Raw genomic sequence first — 23504 nt, 5'->3', positions numbered from 1 at the left:
CCAGGTCTTTGAGACCAGCCTGGGCAACAGGGTGAAACCCTAACTCTACTAAAAAAGAAATAAAAAATTAGCCAGTCATGGTGGCACGAGCCTGTGGTCCCAGCTTGGGAGGCTGAGGTAGGAGGATCACCTGAGCCCAGGAAGTCAAGGCTGCAGTGAGCCGTGATTGCCCCACTGCACACTAGCCTGGGCAATCAGAGCAAGAACCTGAGAAAAAACAAAAAACCAGCCGGGCGCGGTGGCTCAAGCCTGTAATCCCAGCACTTTGGGAGGCCGAGGCGGGTGGATCACGAGGTCGAGAGATCGAGACCATCCCGGTCAACATGGTGAAACCCCGTCTCTACTAAAAATACAAAAATTAGCTGGGCATGGTGACACGTGCCTGTAATCCCAGCTACTCAAGAGGCTGAGGCAGGAGAATTGCCTGAACCCAGGAGGCGGAGGTTGCAGTGAGCCGAGATCGCGCCATTGCACTCCAGCCTGGGCAACAAGAGCGAAACTCCGTCTCAAAAAAAAAAAAAAAACAAAAACAAAAAAACAAAAAACCAAAAAATGAAACCTGTATCAGTGTAACAATGTACGTGCTTAATGTTAGCCCTAGATAATTCTTGGGGTTACCTTTTCAGTTTCTAAAGTCTCAACATGAATGCCTTTTGGATACCTAAAAAAAAAAAAAAATGGTATCAGTAGATGAGTCAATGACAGCTAAAACACAAAGTATTTTATAAGCAAATATCCAGCTATAAATTATGTGAAATAAGTTTTATTAAATATGAAATAATTATCACTAAAATGGAGACTTTACAGCACATTTATTTTATAACATTTCAGCGCTAAATGTTTCCTTATCTCTGCTCTTAAACACACAAACACGGATTTGACTTCAAATTAATTTTTTAGGACTCAGACATTTTCTAAAATGTCCTGCATCTCTCAAAATACAGTCAACTCACTACCACAGAGTCAAATCTTGCTTCCAAATATACAAAAGTCTGTTCCCTAACTGAAATTGTGACAGTCTTTTTATTTTATTTTTTTGACACGGAGTCTCACTCCAGGCTGGGTGCCGCAATCTCAGCTCACTGTAATCTCTGCCTCCAGGCTCAAGCGATTCTCCTGCCTCAGCCTCCCAAGTAGCTGGGATTACAGACATGTAACACCATGCCTGGCTAATTTTTGTATTTTTAATAGAGATGGGGCTTCACCATGTTGGCCAGGCTGATCTCAAACTCCTGACCTCAGGTGATACGCCCACCTCCTCCCAAAGTGCTAGGCTTACAAAAGTGAGCCACTGCACGCAGCCTAAAAGTCCTTTTAGATTGCACGGGACATATAAAGAGAAGGTATTAAATGGCCAACTCTGCTGTAGTTTTGCATGGTATTAACAGTTCGCATCTAAAAAGAAGGTGAAATTATGGTAAAAAATTAAAAAACAAACAAACATGCAAATTCATCAGAGAACATGGCCCAGAAAAAAAAATAAAATAAAACAATTAAAAAAAAAAAGTTTGCAGCAGCCAAGGAGAGGGATTTGGAATGCAGGTGGAGTGGGCTGCAAGGACGACGTGACAGGAAAGGAGTGTGGGCAACTAAACAGCCCTTTCCTATTGTGTTCAAAGTATATTCCCAGTATACAACTGGGATTGTATGTCATGTCACAGGTAGATTGCTGTCATGTCACTGGCAGATTCCAATAGAAGAAAAAAGTCCCCAAAGTCAAATGGAAATGTCCACCCGTCTATGTCAACGTTCAATATCTGAGTTGAAGACCCATCTGCAAACACAAGGAAAACATCCTTGGAAAAACACACACACAAAAGTCTGGATGTTATTTCAGGGGATTCACAGACCTCCTGAAACCCATTCATAGTCTCATCCTAAGTTAAGAACTCTCGCTTTACCAAAAGCATTCATCTGAGTATTTCCTAGATCTGAAAACCAAACATTTATCGTATACCCTCAAAGGAAAAAAACATTACCAATCCACAGCTTAATGGATGCGCCAAAATGCTAATTTCTTGTTTGTTTTTGAGACAGAGTCTTGCTTTTGTCATCCAGGCTGGAGTGCAACGGCACGATCATAGCTCACTGCAACCTCCGCCTCCTGGGTTCAAGCACTTCTCCTGCCTCCACCTCCTGAGTAGCTGAGATTACAGACATGTGCCCCCACGCCCGGCTAAATTTTATATTTTTTAGTAGAGAAAGGATTTCGCCAGGCTGGTCTTGAACTCCTGACCTCATGATCCACCCACCTCAGCCTCCCAAAGTACTGGAATTACAGGCATGAGCCACTGTGCCCAGTCCAAAGTAAGAATTGTTTTAAGAGGCTTTAAAGCAGGCATCCCCAAACCACGGCCTGCGGGCCGCATGTGGCCCCGAGGCCATTTATCCGGTCCCCCGCCGCACTTCAGGAAGGGGCACCTCTTTCATTGGTGGTCAGTAAAAGGAACACAGTATGTGGCGGCCCTCCAATGGTCTGAGGGACAGTGAACTGGCCCCCTGTGTAAAAAGTTTGGGGACGCCTGCTTTAAAGCATCTATTAAAAAACAATAACAACAACAAAAAAAAAAAAAAAAAAAAAAAAATTAGGCCAGGCGCAGTGGCTCAAGCCTGTAATCCCAGCACTTTGAGAGGCCAAGACAGGTGGATCACGAGGTCAAGAGGTCGAGACCATCCTGGTCAACATGGTGAAACCCTGTCTCTACGAAAAATACAAAAACTTAGCTGGACATGGTGGCACGTGCCTGTAATTCCAGCTACTCGGGAGGCTGAGGCAGGAGACTTGCTTGAACCAGGAAGCAGAGGTTGTGGTGAGCTGAGATCGCGCCATTGCACTCCAGCCTGGGCAACAAGAGCGAAACTCTGTCTCAAAAAAAAAAAAAAAAAAAAAAAAAAATTAAGTGGGTATTCAACTTAAGAAAATAGGGAGAACTTGGGTGTGGTCAAATCACTGAGAACTGCAGAATTTCAAAAAGAAATTGACAGCTAAGAGATTACATTTAGTCTTTAAATCCTGGGTCCACCACAGAGCTCCTGCATACAATATAAATACTTACTTCCAGCTCAAAGTCTGATAAATTAGTTTTCTTTGGAACCTATAAAAACAAAAGAAAAGGTATTGATTTTGGCTCATTAGAAGTAGATGTGAACTCATCAAGCATTTGTTGAGAAGGATTTCACTTCAAAAAGAGACTTCAGGGCCGGACGCGGTGGCTCATGCCTGTAATCCCAGCACTTTGGGAGGCCGAGGTGGGTGGATCACGAGGTCGAGAGATCGAGACCATCCTGGTCAACATGGTGAAACCCCGTCTCTACTAAAAATACAAAAAATTAGTTGGGCATGGTGGCGCGTGCCTGTAATCCCAGCTACTCAGGAGGCTGAGGCAGGAGAATTGCCTGAACCCAGGAGACGGAGGTTGCGGTGAGCCGAGAGGGGCGCCATTGCACTCCAGCCTGGGTAACAAGAGCGAAACTCCGTCTCAAAAAAAAAAAAAAAAAAGAGATTGAGACCATCCCGGTTAACATGGTGAAACCCCGTCTCTACTAAAAATACAAATAATTATCTGGGCATGGTGGCGCGTGCCTGTAATCCCAGCTACTCAGGAGGCTGAGGCAGGAGAATTGCCTGAACCCAGGAGGTGGAGGTTGCGGTGAGCCGAGATCGCGCTATTGCACTCCAGCCTGGGTAACGAGCGAAACTCCGTCTCAAAAAAAAAAAAAAGACTTCATTAGAACTGACAGGTAATTTGCAAACAAAAATAGGGAGGTTATTTGAGGTGGGGAGAATTCCTCATCACTTGTCTTCTAAGATTTTCTTTAATATTATTATACTGCTTTTATATAAGGGGTAGAAGTTCTTGCCTCATCAAAATATTGCTTCCTACAGCTGCATCAAGAGTTTAAAGTAGACAGATGCATTACAACACTTTTGTGAAGCTCCTCACAAAGTAAAAAGAAAAAAGACATTCACATTACTGACTCTTTGAAATGCTAATGTTTTTTGAACACAGAGAGAAATTAAAAAGGTAGCAGTAGCCTGAAAGTGAATTCTTTCTTCTGAAGCCTTCATGTGTTAAGTGCTCCTCAGGGCCAAAGTAATTATGCCACTTTTGGGCAAAACTTCAAGTCAAGGTTGCACAACAGCTTTCTCCACTCCAGGTACAAGACAAAGCATTCATTCAGTGTCTCTGTATACATAGTGTTCCTCACTGTGTAACGCTAAAGTTAGTGTTTAATTCTTGAGAATATACCAATAACAAAAATACTATTTATAAAGGTGTTTTTAAAAGACTAGATGCATCAAATGCCACAAATCATCTACCTTTCTAAAAAAAGAACATGCAAAAATGTTCAGGACAACTAACCCGGTACATGGCTCTAAATCCAAGTTCTTGTTTTCTTCACTTTGTAATAAATCTTCTATTTTCTCTCTGAAGAATTAGAATAGACCATGAATCATCAGTACCTTTAAGGAATGAAGTCATCAACCAAGAAAATAATCACAACCAAAACCAGTCTACGTACAAGAACATGTGACAATGTAATTTTACCAAATTACCATGGAACTTTTATTTCAAAGATTTTTTTTTTTAATGCTTTATTTTAGGCCAGGCACAGTGGCTCACACCTGTAACTTCAGCATTTTGGGAGACTGAGACAGGCGGATCATTGAGGTCAAGAGATCAAGACCAACCTGGCTAACATTGTGAAACCCTGTCTCTACTAAAAATACAAAAATCAGCTGGGCATGACACCGCATAACTGCAGTCCCAGCTACTCAGTAGGCTGAGGAACAAGAATCGCTTGAACCCGGTAAGTGGAGGTTGCAATGAGCTAAGATCATGCCACTGCACTCTAGCCTGGCAACAGAGCAAGACTGCATCTCAGAAAAAGAAAAAAAAAAAAAAAAAAAAAAAAAAAAGCTTTATTTTGGACCGAGCATGGAATCCCAGTACTTTGGGAGGTCAAGATGGGAGGATCATTTGAGGCCAGAAGTTTGAGACTAGCCTGGGCAACATACTAAAAGCCCCTCACTACAAAAAATACATTTTAAAAATTAGCTGAGCATGGTGCAGTTTAACTGTGGTACCAGCTACTCCAGAAGCTGAGATGGAAGGATCACCTGAGCCTGGGAAGCTGAGGTTGCAGTGAGCCATGATCGTGCCACTGTGCTCCAGCCTGGGCAACAGAGTGAAACCCTGTCTCAAAAAATAAAATGAAATAAAAAATCTTTATCTGGCATATTTTTTTTTTTTTTTGAGACGGAGTTTCGCTCTTGTTACCCAGGCTGGAGTGCAATGGCGCGATCTCGGCTCACCGCAACCTCCGCCTCCTCCTGGGTTCAGGCAATTCTCCTGCCTCAGAATCCTGAGTAGCTGGGATTACAGGCACGTGCCACCATGCCCAGCTAATTTTTTGTATCTTTAGTAGAGACGGGGTTTCACCATGTTGACCAGGATGGTCTCGATCTCTTGACCTCGTGATCCACCCGCCTCGGCCTCCCAAAGTGCTGGGATTACAGGCTTGAGCCACCGCGCCCGGCATCTGGCATATTTTTTCGGGGAAGAGGGTTACTGCACTTATTAATTAGTGACAACTTCTCAAGGACTTGTCAATACAAGTGATTTAATTTTTGACTTTCCCAGTGAAATGGTTATCAGCATAAGCATTTTATATAGCAAGACCAGACACTTGTCCAGCATCACATCTGCTTGTCGGAACCTTTACTGCAAGCAAAGAGAATATGGACATGCTGCAGACTAGATGGGCCTGATCCACTTCGCCTTCGAGGACACTGGACAGTGGCTGTCAGGTATTCAGTCCACGCAAGGTTTAGAAGTCAACTGATTAGCATTTAAAAAACAAGAAAAGGGGCTGGGCAATGGCTCACTCCTGTAATCCCAGCATTCTGGGAGGCCGAAGCAAGAAGATCCCTTGAGCTCTGGAGTTTGAGATCAGCCTGGGAAACACAGTGAGATCCATCTCTATTAAAAAAAAAAAAAAAAAGTCTATGCAGGTCACCACAGACTGAAATCTATTGCCTAGTGACACGTAGCAAGTTCAAGTACAACACATAGAACTCTATTTACAACTTGCTGCTGTTGCACAAATTTGAATATGCTGGCTAGACACTCTGGCCTATGCCTTTAATCCTAGCACTTTGGGAGGCTGAGGTAGGCAGATCACTTGCAGCCAGGAGTACGAGAATAGTGTGGCCAACATGGCAAAACCTTGTCTCTACTGAAATAATAAAAATTAGCTGAGCATGGTGGTGCATGCCTATAATCCCAGCTACTCAGGAGGCTGAGGCATGGGAATTGCTTGAACCTGGGAGGCAGAGGTTGCAGTGAGCTGGGATTGCACCACTGCACTCCAACCTGGGCAACAGAGCGAGCCTCTGTCTCAAAAAAAAAAAAAAAAAAAAAAAAAAATTTTTTAATATGCCACAGTGACATCCTGCCATTCACAACATCACACCTGTGTGTACCATATTTGTACAGCACAGGTTTGAGATATAAATGCTTGTCATGCCCCAACATACAGCACACAATGCACATTTAGTTTTAGTTTAAGAACTTACACCACTTGGTCAATAAACTTCTTTTGATCCTCAGGAACTGTGACAGGACACTTTGAAGTGTTAGGAGAAACGTAGGATAGAGCTCCTGCACCATTCGCCTGTGAACGTTTTTCATCATACTGCTCTCTTAACTGTCTTTCTTCTTCCTGATTTAAATATGGAATCCCTAAACATGATTTTAAAAAGAATCCATTAGCAGAAGTAACTGTTAACATAAAATTTGTTTAACAAACCAGAGTCTAAATTACTCAAGAAAAATTTACCATATTTAACTACATCTCAAAAAATGAACAGAAAGGCAAGTGATTTTGAAATGTGTTTATTCATTCATTCATCCATTCATTCAGTCTTCTTTCAAGAAATATTTATCTGGCACTCATGCTGTGCCAAAGCACTATATTAGGCATTGGGGAATAAAGAGTGACAAGATGATGCATCCTGCTCTGTAGTGAAGGGAACTACTTCTGACAAGATGATCAGGAAAGTCAGTGAAAACCCAAAGAATGAGAGTAAGTCAGATACGAAAGGAGCTACAGAAGAGTCTTCTGGGTAAGGGAAACAAGTATGAATACCCAAGTGAAAATGGCTTCGACTGTTTCAGGAGCAGCAAGGAGCTGGTGTGGTCAGAATGTCGTGAGCAAAAACAGAATGCTACAGCATCAGCTTGGGGAGAGTATGGCACAAGATTCTGTAGACCCCCACAGGCTGGGATAAGAAATGTAAGTTAGTCTAACAGTGACTGGACACCATGATAAGATTTTAAGCAAGATAATTACTTTATCTGCATAATGCTTTAAAGGCCATGATGACTACTCAAAGTGGAAGTTAGGAAACAAGTTAGGAGCAATTTTCCAGGCAAGAGACAACAGCTCAGATCAGAGGTCATCAAACTTTTTGTTTTGTTTCGTTTTGTTTTGAGACAGAGTCTCACTGTGTACAGCTCAGGCTGGAGTACAATGGCACAATCTCAGCTCACTGCAACCTCTGCATCCCAGGTTCAAGCAATTCTTCTGTCTCAGCCTCCTGAGTAGCTGGGATTACAGGCGTGTGCCACCACGTCCAGTTAATTTCTGTATTTTTTTGTAGAGATGGGCTTTGGCCACATTGGCCAGGCTAGTTTCAAACTCCTGACCTCATCACGCGCCTCAGCCTCCCAAAGTGCTGGGATTATAGGCAGGAGCCACCGCCATCATGCCCGGCCAACAAACTTTTTCTTAAAGGGCTGGATGGCAAATGTTTTAGGCTTGTGGGCCACAAGGGGGTCTCTGTCGCAATACTCAACCCTGCCGCTGTGGCACAAAAGCAACCATACACCAAACGTACATGTATGGGCATGGCTGTGGTCCAACCAAACTTATTTACAAAACAGGCAGCTATCAGTGGGCTATCGTTTATAACCCTGTCATAGGCTATAGAGATGGCAGGGTAGATGGAGACAGTGATTTTCTAGACAGAAGGGGTACACTTACTGACATCCCGGAGATGAAAGATAAAGGGGAAGACAAAATAAAAAATAATACCTTGCTATTTGGTTCACATAACTGGGAAGATGGTAGGTCTACTAACTGATGTGAAGACAACAAGGGGAAAAATAGGTTTTTGGGGTCCAGGGAGTGAAAATCAAAAGCTACCTTTTCGACCTAATAGTTTTTTTTCTTTTTCTTTTATGAGATGGCATCTTGCTCTGTCACCCAGGCTGGAGTGCAATGGTGTGATCTCAGCTCACTGCAACTTCTGCCTCTCGGGTTTAAGCAATTCTCCTGCCTCAGCCTCCCAAGATGTTGGGATTACAGGTGCCCACCACCACACTCAGCTAATTTTGTATTTTTACTAAAGACAAGTTTTCACCATGTTGGCGATGCTGGTCTTGAACTGGTGACCTCAAGTGATCTGCCCGTCTCAGCCTCCAAAAGTGTTGGAATTACAGGCGTGAGCCAACACACCCCTATGGACATTTAAAATCGTCTAAGGGGATACACAAAGTAAAAGGTACAGTTACAAAGCTATAGCTCAAGAGAAAGGTGTTGAGATATAAATTTAGTTATCATCAGGATATGGGTGGTATTAAAAGCCTTGAGGGCAGGGCACGGTGGCTCACACCTGTAATCCCAGAACTTTGGGTGCCTGAGATCACCTGAGGTCAGGAGTTTGAGATGAGCCAGACCAATATGGAGAAACTCCACCTCTACTAAAAACACAAAATTAGCTGGGTGTGGTGGCACATGCCTGTAATCCCCGCTACTAGCGGGGCTGAGGCAGGAGAATTGCTTGAACCTGGGAGGCGGAGGTTGTGGTGAGAGATCACACCACTGCACACTCCAGCCTGGACAACAACAATGAAACTCTGTATCAAAAAAAAAAAAAAAAAAAAAAAGCCAAGGGAGGCTGGGCTCGGTGGCTCACACCTATAATACCAAAACTTTGAGAGGCCAAGGAAGGCAGATCACTTAAAAGGTCAGGAGTTTAAGACCAGCCTGCCCAGCAAGGTGAAATCCCCTCTTTACCAAAAAGTACAAAAATCAGCCAGCTATGTTGACACACGCCTGTAGTCACAGCTACTCAGGAGGCTGAGGTGGGAGAATCAAGTGAACCTGGGAGGTGGAGGTTGCAGTGAGCCATGATCAGGCCACTACACTCCAGCCTGGGCGACGGGGTGAGACTCCATCTCAAAACAACAACAACAACAAAGCCATGGGACACTCAAGAATTTTAGAAAGAACGATGAACATGAAAACCACCATTGGTCAATAACAATTGCCTGGAGCAAGAATTCTCAATGGACACTAAAACTAACTGGCAAAAAACATGGTCCAAGTTAACATCACCAGTAATGGGACAAATGACAAATGTGCCTCATGGTATGATACACTGAGAAGAATACAGACTGAGGAGAAGCAGGGAAGGCAACAGATAATGAAAAAGCTATGGAAGTCAACAGATTGCTGAAACAGGTACTACAGCAAGTGAGTTATAAGTACAAGAAGTAGTGCTCTCAAAGAAATAAACATTAAAACACTAAAGACAACAAATGAGGCCAGGAACAACAGCTCATGCCTATAATCCCAGAGCTTTAGGGGGCTGTGACAGGAATACTGCTTAAGATCAGGAGTTTGAGACCAGCCTGGACAATATAGTGAGACCGTCTCTCCAAAAATTTAAAAATTAGCTGGGCATGAAGGTATGTACCTATGGTCCCCCCTACACAGAAGGCTGAGGTGGGAGAATCACTTGAGCCCTGGAGGTCAAGACTGCAATGAGCCACGAATGTGCCAGTGCACTACAGCCTGGTGACAAAGTGATACCCTGTCTCAAAAAAGATAAAAAACAGATTGTAAGCGAGAGGTGCAAGTTTTTGACTTTAAGACACATGACACTGCCACTGGTATAGAGTACTGAAGAGAGAGAGAAGAAAAGACTGCTGACCACCTAGTCAAGAAACAGACCAGATCATTTGCTGCTTATCCTTGTGGATACTGAAGTCACCCAGAGAGGGGCAGGGGTGTAGAGAATGATAATGCACCAAAACCAAGGCTCTGATACACACGGCACTTACAGCACAGAGAAGGGTTGCAGAGCTGGTGACAGCCCTGAGAATCGTGGCTCTTGTATAAAAGAAAATTCAGGTGTCTGAAGGTGGCGTGGGAAACAAGGAGGTCCCTGAGCACAGTTTGGCGAGAGGAAAGCAAGAGTGAGAGGGAAAACCAACAAGGATAAGGAAAGCTGCAGGAGGAATCCAACAAGAGGAGTCACCTGGTTTCCTTCCAGACAAGGAAATCAAAAGAACTTGAGAGAACACTACTGGAAGAAAGGGGCCTGATATTTTTACAGAGCCTGAATGGAAAGGCTTGAAAATGGAGAGAGATGAGGGTCTAAGTCAGATTTAGAGAGTATCAACAACAGCATGGGTTGAGGCTTGGTAATATGGATGACCTGGGAGTCCTGACTGTTGTGGTTAAAATATTCCAGGGCATGACTATAAAACAGGAGAAGGCATCATATTCCAATATGGCTGCTTTTCTTCATTTATGAAAACCAAACAACAAGTCAGAAACTATACAGATAAAGTGGTTCTTTCAAGAGATGCCTGCACTAGTCCAATACAGTGCTCTAAATGCATTTGGAACTTCTATTTTATAATGGCTTTCAGAGTCAAGCATGAGACGAATAAAAAAAAATTTCTTTCTAATACCCAAACTGTATTTCACTGCTGGTTCAGTCACTACATGAAGCAGTTTGAGCTCAAAAAAAGTTTGTTTTTATTACCTCCAAAGACCAAAATCAATAAAAATTAAGATGCAGCACCACTGAAGCAATTAATAAACAATATGGGCTGGGCCTGGTGGCTCATGCCTGTAATCCCAGCACTTTAAGAGTCAAAGGTGAATGGAACATTTGAGGTCAGGAGTTCAAGACCAGCCTGGCCAACATAGTGAAACTCGTCTCTACTAAAAACATATAAATTAGCTGGGCATGGTGGCATGAGCCTGCGGTCTTGACTACTTGGGAGGCTGAGGCATGAAGATCACTTGAACCCATTAGGCAGAGGCTGAAGTGAGTCGAGATGATATCACTGCACTCCAGCCTGAGCGACACAGTGAGAATTTGTCTCAAAAAAATAAAATAAGCCAATATGGCATGGGTACTGAACACCTTGCAAAGAGATTCTGGTAAGAAGAGGAGAATTCATTTGAAGGTCATGTACTTTTTTTTGAAAAAATTCAGTATTTTTGTTGAGATAAACCTTCTTCCTTCCTTCCTTCATTAATTTTATATTCCCCATGGAGAAAAAATGTATGTAAATAATTAAATTAAAATATTGACCTTCTACATACTTAATACCACTGCAAAAACCACAGTCTTTCCCAAACACTTTTAGAGAAATCATTAAATGAAGAGGAAGGAAAACCAATCTGAAATGCTCTGATGTCCAGTACTCATGCACCCATTTATGCATCAAATATTTGGTGGTCACCTCCCTGACACGGAAGGGAAATCATGCATGCAAGGGGATGTGAAATGAATGAGACACAGTCCCTTCCTCTGGTGTTCCCCAGGCCATCCCTCTCACAAGTCAGTCATTATCAATCATGCAGTCTCTGCACTTTTCTTCTCCCATGAGAAACAAGAAACAGTCTCCAACTACTAAAAAAGCAACAGGCAGGCTGGGCGCGGTGGCTCACGCCTGCAATCCCAACACTTTAGGAGGCCAAGGCAGGCGGATCACGAGTTCAAGAGATCAAGACCATCCTGGCCAACATGGTCAAACCTGTCTCTACTAAAAATACAAAAATTAGCTGGGCGTGGTGGCAGGCGCCTGTAGTCTCAGCTACTCGGGAGGCTGAGGCAGGAGAATTGCTTGAACCTAGGAGGCAGAGGCTGCAGTGAGCTGAGATCATGCCACTGGCACTCGAGCCTGGCACCTGGCAAGAGTGAGATTGTCTAAAAAAAAAAGCAACAGGCAAGCAGGGTGTGGTGGCTCACACCTGTAATCCCAGCACACTGGGTGGCCAAGGCTGGTGGACTGTTTGAGGACAGGTGTTTGAGAGCGGCATGGGCAACATGGCGAAATCAAATCTCTACAAAAAATAGGAAAATCAGCCAGGCATGCTGGCGCACAGCTGTAGTCCCAGCTCCTCATGCAGGTGAGGTGGGAAGATCACTTGGGCCCAGCAGGTCAAGGCTCCACTAAGCTATGATTGTACCACTGCACTAAGCCTAGGTGACAGTGGGACCCTGTCTCAAAAAAATAAAAAATATTTCCCGCCAGCAGAGGTGTTATAAAAAAATAAACATGCTGGGCACAGTGGCTCACGCCTGTAATCCTAGCACTTTGGAAGGCCAAGGTGGGAGAATCATAAGAGTCAGGCAATCAAGACCAGCCTGGCCAACATGGTAAAACCTCGTCTCTAATAAAGATACAAAATATTAGCTGGGTGCGGCAGCACATGCCAATAATCCTAGCTACTAGGGAGGCTGAGGCAGGAGAATCACTTGAACCTGAGAGACAGAGGTTGCAGTGAGCCGACACTGCGCCACTGTACTCCAGCCTGGGTGACAGGGGGAGACTCCACCTCAAATAAATAAATAAATAAATAATAAAACAAAAACATACACCGGTTGGAAAAGAGGGTTTTCATAGCCAGGTGCGGTGGCTCACGCCTGTAATCCCAGCACTTTGGGAAGCCGAGACGGGTGGATCACGAGGTCAAGAGATCAAGACCATCCTGGTCAACATGGTGAAACCCCATCTCTACTAAAAATACAAAAATTAGCTGGGCATTGTGGCGCACGCCTGTAGTCCCAGCTACTCGGGAGGCTGAGGCAGGAGAATTGCTTGAACCCAGGAGAAGGAAGTTGCGGTAAGCCAAGATCACGCCACTGCACTCCAGCCTGGTTAACAAGAGCGAAACTCCGTCTCAAAAAAAAAAAGAGGGTTTTCATTACAGCATCACTGGAACATAGGACATTTATAAAGTACACACCTCCTGTCACACTGGAAGAAAACAAGGAAGCATTCCCCACAGGTGGTGATTAGGCCACTAAGTCACGCCGGTGGTAGAATAAACTGCACTCAATAAAAACAGGAGTTTGAGGCCAGGCACAGCGGCTCATGCCTGTAATCCCAACACTTTGGGAGGCTGAATGGGTGTATCATGAGGTCAAGAGTTCAAGATCAGCCTGGCTAACATGGTGAAACACTGTCTCTACTAAAAATACAAAAAATAAGTCGGGCGTGGTGGTGGGCGCCCGTAATCCCAGCTATGCAGGACGCTGAGGCAGGAGAATCCCTTGAACCTGGGAGGCGGAAGTTGCAGTGAGCCTGGACAGCACCATTGCACTCCAGCCTGGACAACAGAACAAGACTCCATCTCAAAAAAACAAAAACTCAAAAGTTTGAAAGGACTTATCAGAGTTAAATGAAGTTGCATCTATTCTCCTGTTCAGTTCATGTCTGATTATGTTTTTTTTTTTTTAAAGAAAAGGTCACAGTAAAAAAAAAAAAAGAAGAAGAAGAAGGAAAAAAAAGAAAGGGTCACAGTTAGTAAGTTTTCAAAAATTCTAAGGCTGCACATGTGTACTGGCTGCACATGTATGCTGGAACTCTGAGACTGTGTCTCAGCAGACACAAAATAATAATTCTCAATCAAGTCCAGACCTACTTCCCAAAGACATTTTGAAGGTTTATAAGCTCTAAAGATAGGTCACACATAATCTTACCATTGCGAAAAACTTTATTAAAATCAAATCCCTGGCTTGCTAGAAAGTCAATGCTGGAGCTCTGAAACAGAGAAAACACAACACATGTTTTGGGGTGGTTACTGGCAGGAACATAAATAGACACAGAGAAGTAACTCAGGTAAAAAAACAAAGATAATCAGGCAAGGAAGCAATGTGCAGGAGTTCACAATACAAGAAATTTCTACTCCACAAACCATCCATTAACTTGCTTAAAACATCCGGACTCTTCTCCTTTATAGCTTACAGAACAAACACGCTTTATTTCACAATTTTTTTTTTTTTTTTTTTTTTTTGAGACGGAGTTTCACTCTTGTTACCCAGGCTGGAGTGCAATGGCGCGATCTCGGCTCACCGCAACCTCCACCTCCTGGGTTCAGGCAATTCTCCTGCCTCAGCCTCCTGAGTAGCTGGGATTACAGGCACGTGCCACCATGACCAGCTAATTTTTTGTATTTTTTTTAGTAGAGATGGGGTTTCACCATGTTGACCAGGATGGTCTCGATCTCTTGACCTCATGATCCACCCTCCTTGGCCTCCCAAAGTGCTGGGATTACAGGCTTGAGCCACCGCGCCCGGCCCACAATTTTTTTTTTTTTTTTTTTTTTTTTGAGACGGAGTTTCACTCGTTACCCAGGCTGGAGTGCAATGGCGCATCTCGGCTCACCGCAACCTCCGCCTCCTGGGTTCAGGCAATTCTCCTGCCTAAGCCTCCTGAGTAGCTGGGATTACAGGCACGTGCCACCATGCCCAGCTAATTTTTTGCATTTTTAGTAGAGACGGGGTTTCACCACATTGACCAGGATGGTCTCAATCCCTCGACCTCGTGATCCACCCACCTCGGCCTCCCAAAGTGCTGGGATTACAGGCTTGAGCCACCGCGCCCGGCCCTTTTTTTTTTTTTTTTTTTTTAGACAGAGTTTCGCTCTTGTTACCAAGGCTGGAGTGCAATGGCGCGATCTCGGCTCACTGCAACCTCCGCCTCATGGGTTCAGGCAATTCTCCTGCCTCAGAATCCTGAGTAGCTGGGATTACAGGCATGCACCACCATGCCCAGCTAATTTTTTTGTATTTTTAGTAGAGACGGGGTTTCACCATGTTGACCAGGATGGTCTCGATCTCTTGACCTCGTGATCCACCCGCCTCGGCCTCCCAAAGTGCTGGGATTACAGGCTTGAGCCACCGCGCCCGGCCTCACAATTTTTTTTTAAATAGAGACAGGGTCTCCCTATGTTGCCCAGGCTGCTTTCGAACTCCTGGACTCAAGCGATCCTCCTGGCTCAGCGTCCAAAAGTGCTAGGATTACAGATGTGAGCCACTACAGCCAGCCTGCTTCATAATATTTTTTAAAAATCCACTGAGTAGACCAGGTGTGGTGGCAACACAGTGACATCCCATCTCCAGAAAAAATTTAAAAATTAACCAGGCAAGGCCGGTCAAGAGATCGAGACCATCCTGGTCAACATGGTGAAACCCCGTCTCTACTAAAAATACTAAAAATTAGCTGGGCATGGTGGCGTGTGCCTGTAATCCCAGCTACTCAGGAGGCTGAGGCAGGAGAATTGCCTGAACCCAGGAGGCGGAGGTTGCGGTGAGCTGAGATCGCGCCATTGCACTCCAGCCTGGGCAACAAGAGCGAAACTCCGTCTCAAAAAAAAAAAAAAAAAAAAAAAGCCGGGCGCGGTGGCTCAAGCCTGTAATCCCAGCACTTTGGGAGGCCGAGGCGGGTGGATCACGAGGTCGAGAGATCGAGACCATCCTGGTCAACATGGTGAAACCCCGTCTCTACTAAAAGTGCAAAAAATTAGCTGGGCATGGTGGCACGTGCCTGTAATCCCAGCTACCCAGGAGGCTGAGGCAGGAGAATTGCCTGAGCCTAGGAGGCGGAGGTTGTGGTGAGCCGAGATCACGCCATTGCACTCCAGCCTGGGTAACAAGGACGAAACTCCGCCTCAAAAAAAAAAAAAAAAAAAAATTAACCAGGCATAAAAGCACATGCCTGCAGTCCCAGCTATCTAGGGGCTGAGGTAGGAGAATTACTTGAGTATGGGAGGTCAGAAGGTTGAGGCTGTAGTGAGCTACCAATATGCCACTGCATTCCAGCCTGAGTGACAGAGTGAGAACTTGTCTCAAAAAAGATCAAAAGAGAAGTTCCCAGTAATAAACCTTACTAAACAAAATGTACCTCAAACCTAGCCAAAATATGTTCCCAGAATTAAATGAAAATATTAGACTAAACTGTACGTGGTAGCTCACATCTGTAATCCTACCACTTTGGGAGGCGGCGGCAAGTGGATCATGAGGGTCAGGAGTTCAAGACCAGTCTGGTCAAAATGGTGAAACCCCATCTCTACTAAAAATACAAAAAATCAGCCGGGCATGGTGGCACATACCTGCAATCCCAGCTACTCAAGAGGCTGAGTTAGAGAATTGCTTAAATCCGGGAGATGGAGGTTGCAGTGAGTTGAGATCACATTACTGCACTCCAGCCTGGGCGACAGAGCGAGACTCTGTCTCAAAAAAAAAAAAAAAAAAAAAAAAAAAAAAAAAAAAAAGCGAAACTCCATCTTAAAAAAAGAAATAGGCATTATTACAGCTACTCTAATTTTATTCTTGGCCAAGTCAGAACATCAGCAGGCTACACACCTGAATCATTTTAACCTGGTCCCTTTACTGTACTGTACTTTGACATTATGTCATCAATCTAGATTGAAGGACAATGTAACCAACAGTACCATTAAACTTATCACAGTACTGACTTTAGAGATAGATATGATTGAAGACCAGGTTTTCTACAGTAATTATTTATTTATAATTTGAGGGTAAATGTTGAGGTCTGTATTCTGGGGAAAGCTATGTTAATCCTGAGTTCTGGATCATCCTAATCTTATGGACCACGAACTGGATTTCCCTCTTTTCTCTGCTGCTAGGAAGCTCAAGGACAAACAAATGAGACTTTCTTTGGCACAAATTCTGTGTTCTATTCATATCATGTGATCATATCATTTTTCTTTTCTTTCCATTTTTCATTTACTTATTTTTTAAAATCTGTTAAAAGATAAATACCATATATATCTTTAATAGCCACTACAAATCGTTTTGAAATGTTCAGATATAAAAAGAAAATCTTAACACAGAAAAAAACACATACAAATGGGAGTGCATGCAAATCACTTCCATCATGTCCAGGCTTTTATACTTTACAACAAGCAAACTTTCCCCACCCCAACTTCTTTTTTAATCCTTTCCTGAATCAAGACTTGATGGATTTTGATTTGTTCTGTGGGCTTCTTTCTGCCTACCATGGCTGATTGTTCTTCTAATTCTACCTACCTGAGGCAGGTGCAGTGGCTCATGCCTATAATCCCAGCACTTTGGGAGGCCAAGGCAGGTGGATCACAAGGTCGGAAGTTCGAAACCAGCCTGGCCAACATGGTGAAACCCCCATCTCTACTAAAAATACAAAAAATCAGCGAGGCATGGTAGCTCGCACCTGTAATCCCAGCTACTCAGGGCCTGAGGCAGGACAATCACTTGAACAAAGGAGGCGGAGGTTGCAGTGAGCTGAGACCGCACCATTGCACTCCAGCCTGGGCAACAGAGCAAGACTCTGTATCGAGAGAGAGGGGAAAAAAAAGCAAAATAAATCTGCCTACCTAAACATTCCATCTGTGACAGAGGCACTGAAAGACAAATTGTGGAAGGTGTTTTTGTCCTTCTAGTACTAGACCCAAAACATCCTACTTTCCTTTATCCCAGTAAATTTAAAGTCAGATTCATCTATGCCTTCTCTGAAGCTGTTTATTTTCTAATTAAAAGAACACTCTTTGGGTTGTACAACAATGTGAATGTACTTAATGCCACTGACCTACACACTTAAATAAAATTCATGTTATAGAATAGTAAATTTATGTTAGAATAGTAATATTATATATTACCACAATTTTTTTTCTTTTTTTTTTAGAGATGGAGTCTCACTATGTTGCCCAGGCTGGAGTGCAGTGGCTATTCACAGGCGTGATCCCACTACTGATCAGCACAGGAGTTTTGATCTTCTCCGTTTCCGACCTGGGCCGGTTCACACCTCCTTAGGCAATCTGGTGGTCCCCCGCTCCCAGGAGGTCACCATATTGATGCCGAACTTAGTGCAGACACCCAATCAGCACAGCGCACTACAGCCCAGAACTCCTGGGCTCAAGCAATCCTCCCACCTCAGCCTCCCTAGTAGCTGGGACTACAGGCACGTGCCACCGCGCCAGGCTTTACCACAATTTTTAAGAAAACCTTTGAACTAATAAAACCTATGGGGCTTTACTAGCCACTACCTTTGATTTGTCATAAATATAATGTTTTCAAGATTCAAGAGATGAGGCTGGGAGCAGTGGCTCATGCCTGTAATCCCAGCACTTTGGGAGGCCGAGGCAGGCGGATCACCTAAGGTCAGGAGTTTGAGAAGACCAGCCTGGCCAACGTCGTGAAACCCTGCCTCTACTAAAAATAGAAAAAATAGCCAGGTATGGTGGCACGTACCTATAGTCCCAGCTACTTGGGAGGCTAAGACAGAAGAATTACTTGAACCCAGGAGGTGGAGGTTACAGTGAGCCAAGATCGTGCCACTGCACTCCAGCCTGAGTGACAGAGTGACACTTTGTCTCAAAAAAAATAAAATGAAAAGATGCAAGACATGAGAACAGGTATTTGGGAGGACAATTTGAGACATCCCTCAAAACTTTAAATGTATATATCCTATGTCTCAACAACTTTCTTCCAGAAAATTTATCCTACAAAAAAATTCTTATATATACAAAAAGATGTACTACATACAGAAGTTGACTATAGGATTGCTGACAATCACTGGAAAGCCTCCAAATTTCAATTAAGTAACTGATTAAACAAATTATATGTATCCATACTATGAAATACAAAGACATTCTGTAGAGTGGCAAATAGGAGTTTCATAAAATATGATTATTAGAATTCCACTTATATTTTTTAAAACATTAACCTGGCACAGTGGTTCACCCTTGTAATCCCAGCACTTTGGGAAGCCAAAGTGGGCAGGTATCTTGAGCCCAGGAGTTTGAGACCAGCAATATGGTAAAACCCTGTCTCTACAAAAAATACAAAAATTAGATGGGGGTGGTGGCATGTGCCTGTAGTTCCACCTACTTAGGAGACAAAGGTGGGAGGATCAGTTGAGCTGGTGAGGTCAAGGCTGCAGTGAGCCATGACTGCACCACTGCACTCCAGCCTTGGTAACAAAAAAAAAAAAGAAAGCTAATATCTATGCGTGTCCAGGCATATGGGTATATTTATACATGTACATAAAAGCTAGGAATAAAAGGACTAAAATGGGAAGGAAGTGGCATGGGAAAAGGATGTAAGAAAAGAAACACATGTGGCCAGATGCAGTGGCTCACGTCTATAATCCCAGCACTTTGGGAGGCTGAGGCAGGAGAATCACCTGAGGTCAGGAGCTCGAGACTAGCCTGACCAATATAGTGAAATCCGGTCTCTATTAAAAATACAAAAATTAGCTGGGTGTGGTAACAGGCGCCTGTAGTCCCAGCTACTTCGGAGGCTGAGATTAGAGAACTGCTTGAATCCAGGAGGCAGAGGTTGCAGTGAGCCAAGATCGAGCCATTGTACTCCAGCCTGGGCAACAGAGCAAGACTCCATCTCAAAAAAAAAAAAAAAAAAAAAAAAAAGAAAAGAAAAAAGAAATCTGTTACTCTACATACAGCAGTAATGTTTCAGGTTTTCACAGCCATATGTGTAATATGTTCTATGAATTGAACTACAGATTTTCAGCCTTAAAAAGGAAGAGGAAGGCCGGGTGCAGTGGCTCAAGCCTGTAATCCCAGCACTTTGGGAGGCCGAGGCGGGTGGATCATGAAGTCAAGAGATCGAGACCATCCTGGTCAACATGGTGAAACCCCGTCTCTACTAAAAATACAAAAAATTAGGTGGGCATGGTGGCACGTGCCTGTAATCCCAGCTACTCGGGAGGCTGAGGCAGGAGAACTGCCTGAACCCAGGAGGCGGAGGTTGCGGTGAGCCGAGATCGCGCCATTGCACTCCAGCCTGGGTAACAAGAGCAAAACACTGTCTCAAAAAAAAAAAAAAAAAAAAGGAAGAGGAAGAAAAGAAAAAGGAGAAAACAAAAATGACATAAATATCATGCTGGGCCCAGTGACTCATGTCTGTAATCCCAGTACTTAGGGAAGTTGAGGCGGGAAGATCACCTGAGATCAGGAGTTTGAGACCAGACTGGCTAAAATGGCAAAACCATGTTAAAAATACAAAAATTACCCAGGCCTGGTGGTGTGCACCTGTAATCCCAGCTACTCAGGAGGCTCAGGCAGAACTGCTTGAACCTGGGAGGCAGAGGTTGCAGTGAGCTGAGACTGCACCACTGCACTCCAGCCTCGGCAACAGAGCAAGACTGCATCTCAAAAAAAGACATAAATGGGGCCGGGCATGGTGGCTCACTCACACCTGTTAATCCAAGCACTTTGGAGGCCAAGGCGGGCGGATCAACCTGAGGAAAGGAGTTCAAGACCAGCCTGACAAACATGGTGAAATCCTGTCTTAAAAAAAAAAAAAAAAAAAAAAAGACATAAATGTCATGCTATTCTGAATGCCCTCCTATTCTACAAGTACATTCTGCTGGGTGTGAGCGTGGTTCTGTCAGTCCATTCCTCCACATCTTGACAAGCATGGGAGCATCTCACTGCATACACAGCATCTTATTTTTTAAAGAACATATTAAGTTGTTCCATCCTCAAATCCTATATACTTTAAGGGTGATAAGAACTTTTTGAGAGAGATTTTGACACAATTTTTACCCTACTTACTGACTCCAGATCAAACACCCTTTTCCTGCCCCCCTCCACCCCGTCCCCGAGACAGAGTTTCGCTCTTGCTACCCAGGCTGGAGTGCAATGGTGCGATCTCGGCTCACCGCAACCTCCGCCTCGTGGGTTCAGGCAATTCTCCTGCCTCAGTCTCCTGAGTAGCTGGGATTACAGGCACGCGCCACCCTGCCCAGCTAATTTTTTGTATTTTTAGTAGAGACGGGGTTTCACCATGTCGACCGGGATAGTGTCGATGTCTTGACCTCGTGATCCACTCACCTCGGCGTCCCAAAGTGCTGGGAATTACAGGCGTGGGCCACCATGCCCGGCATTTTTTTTTTTTTTTTTTTTTAAAAGATGGGGTTTCACCATATTGGTCAGGCTGGTCTCGAACTCCTGACCTCAGGTGATCTGCCCACCTCAGCCTCCCAAAGGGCTGAGATTACAGGCATGAGCCACTACACCCAGGCTTCAATTGTTTATATACTACATTATCTGAGAAAGAATTTGACATAACTCAATCACTCTGAAGCCTACCTTCCAGGCTTTCATAACTGTATTACCACCTATCTGCAAGAGAAGGGAAGGTTGGCAAGATTCAACTCAATTCATGTTGTTACTGGGAGAGAAGATAGGATGCAAGATTTTAAGGGAGAAAAGATTTTTAATCACAAAGCCACACACCCATACACCTTATTCACATTCTCCTTATTCACCACAACAGATAAGAGAGAATAAAGGAAAAAGTGATATTTACTGAGTGTCTACCAAGTTAGCTACAACACCTCTAGAGTGAATATTCTGAAGGGGAACCTTCCTGATATTGGCCCATCAATTAAGCTCTCTCCTCAAGAGGAAACAGTAGGTTTTTTTCTACCCGCTTTCCTTATTAGTGAGGTTGAGAAAAAGAAGTAAGCGGGTGGGTTCGGTGGCTCACGCCTATAATCTCAGCACTTTGGGAGGCCTACGTGGGTGGATCACGAGGTCAAGAGATCGAGACCATCCTGGTCAACATGGTGAACTCCGTCTCTACTAAAAATGCAAAAAATTAGCTGGGCATGGTGGTGCGCGTCTGTAGTCCCAGCTACTCGGGAGGCTAAGGTGGGAGAATTGCTTGAGCCCGGGAGGCAGAGGTTGCGGTGAGCCGAGATCACGCCATTGCACTCCAGCCTGGGTAACAAGAGCGAAACTCCATCTCAAAAAAAATAAGTAAGCATAAACAGTTTAACCGCTTCTGTGCTCTCTCTTTTCGGAAAGGATACACACATACTCTGCTTTTCCAGAAAATAAAGCTCTGCACCCTTGTAGTGGATGCAAGAATGAGTTAGGATAGGGAGAAGCCTCCAAGTCTTTTGTTTATTTTAATTTTTATTTTAAAATAGAGAGGAGGTCTCAATATTTTATGCCCAGGCTGGTCTCAAACTCTTAAGCTCAAGTGATTCTCCTGTCTCGGCCTCCAAAACTGCTGGGATTACAGGTGCAAGCCACCATGTCTGGCCAAGAAGCCTGCTAGTCTTCCATGTGTAGGTTCAACTTGGGGGTAAGATATTAAAAATCCCAAATGGGAGTTATAAAGCTATATTCTCAAATTCGACTTTAAAATCACTAAAGCTCATGTTCTCATATCTATCTGCCTGTCTTTGCATATTATTCCTTAATTCATTCTAAAGCAAAGGAGGAGATAACAATGTCATTAATTTATTACAATAAAACTGAAGGTCAGAGGTGAAATAATTTGCCGCAAAGCCCAAAGTTAGTAGTAGAACCAAACTGTGATTCCACATCTCCATGCTGGCTCATCAGCAATTCAGAAAAGAAAAAACTCAATATGCTACTTACCTGACAAACAAATTTGACATCTGGTGAAGATCTATTGAAGGGTTTCGGGAAAACATAGAAGTTAAATGACTTCGTTATATACCTGGGATAATAAAATACAAGGAGACTTAGGAGGTAATACTATGCCACAAAAACAGAATTCCCAATGTTTGTTAAAATAACCTACTTTGAATCTGTGTAGTCATACTTAAAAGTGCAAAGGCCAAACTGAAACAGCAAAAAGTCCATGGAATGCTGGAAAAGGGAAATAAAACATCTATCACAATAGTGCTGCATATTCCATCTGCGCATAGCTTTCTCAAACAGGTAGGCTTTCCGAATTACTCAATGAGACTTTAGCAGAATACTTCCATTTAGAACAGATTACAACTATGAATCTGAAGCATTATTAATCTGTATACATTTCATAATACTTTTCACATTTAAGGACCTATTTATCCATCATCCAGAGAATCATATTAGGTCTATTTCCAAATGATTAAAATAACTACATCATATTTCCTATAAATAAATTAACAATGAAAATGCTAAACCTTCCCCAAAATGTTTTCCAGCAAACAATTATTTTTGCTGTTTTAAATATCATTAAAATAAAAATAAATAATAAAAAAACAAAAACAATAAAATGAAAAACAAAATTAACAAAAAAAGAAAAAGAAATAAATATCATTGGCTGGGCGCGGTGGCGCAAGCCTGTAATTCCAGCACTTTGGGAGGCCGAGGCGGGTGGATCACAAGGTCGAAAGATCGAGACCATCCTAGTCAACATGGTGAAACCCTGTCTCTACTAAAAATACAAAAAATTAGCTGGGCATGGTGGCGCGTGCCTGTAATCTCAGCTACTCAGGAGGCTGAGGCAGGAGAATTGCCTGAACCCAGGAGGTGGAGGTTGCGGTGAGCCGAGATCGCGCCATTGCACTCCAGCCTGGGTAAAAAGAGTGAAACTCCATCTCAAAAAAAAAAAAAAAAAAGAAAAAAAAAGAAACAAATAT

At 43.6% G+C, this 23504-nt stretch overlaps 1 protein-coding gene across 4 annotated transcripts in view; it reads right to left on the bottom strand.

Annotated features, from left to right (window-relative positions):
- PARN (poly(A)-specific ribonuclease) overlaps positions 1–23504 on the bottom strand; it is a 204079-nt gene that overhangs the window by 176973 nt on the left and 3602 nt on the right. For 3 of the 4 annotated variants that reach the window (XR_012512809.1, XM_039478241.2, XM_039478242.2), the window contains exons 4-10: positions 22679–22746; positions 22513–22594; positions 13799–13859; positions 6581–6746; positions 4365–4430; positions 3057–3095; positions 619–661 (exon numbers count right to left, since the gene is read on the bottom strand). Coding sequence is in view for 3 of the 4 variants with exons in the window: in XM_039478241.2 (XP_039334175.2) it covers positions 619–661; positions 3057–3095; positions 4365–4430; positions 6581–6746; positions 13799–13859; positions 22513–22594; positions 22679–22746 (525 nt within the window). In the remaining variant the exon portion in view is untranslated. The remainder of the gene's footprint in view (positions 1–618; positions 662–3056; positions 3096–4364; positions 4431–6580; positions 6747–13798; positions 13860–22512; positions 22595–22678; positions 22747–23504) is intronic. The other variant, XM_074382203.1, reaches the window with a different exon arrangement.

This window comes from Saimiri boliviensis, chromosome 12 (assembly GCF_048565385.1).
Source record: "Saimiri boliviensis isolate mSaiBol1 chromosome 12, mSaiBol1.pri, whole genome shotgun sequence".
Lineage (NCBI taxonomy): Eukaryota > Metazoa > Chordata > Mammalia > Primates > Cebidae > Saimiri > Saimiri boliviensis.
Note: the sequence above shows the minus strand (reverse complement) of the source record. Positions and strands in the feature narration are given on the sequence as shown.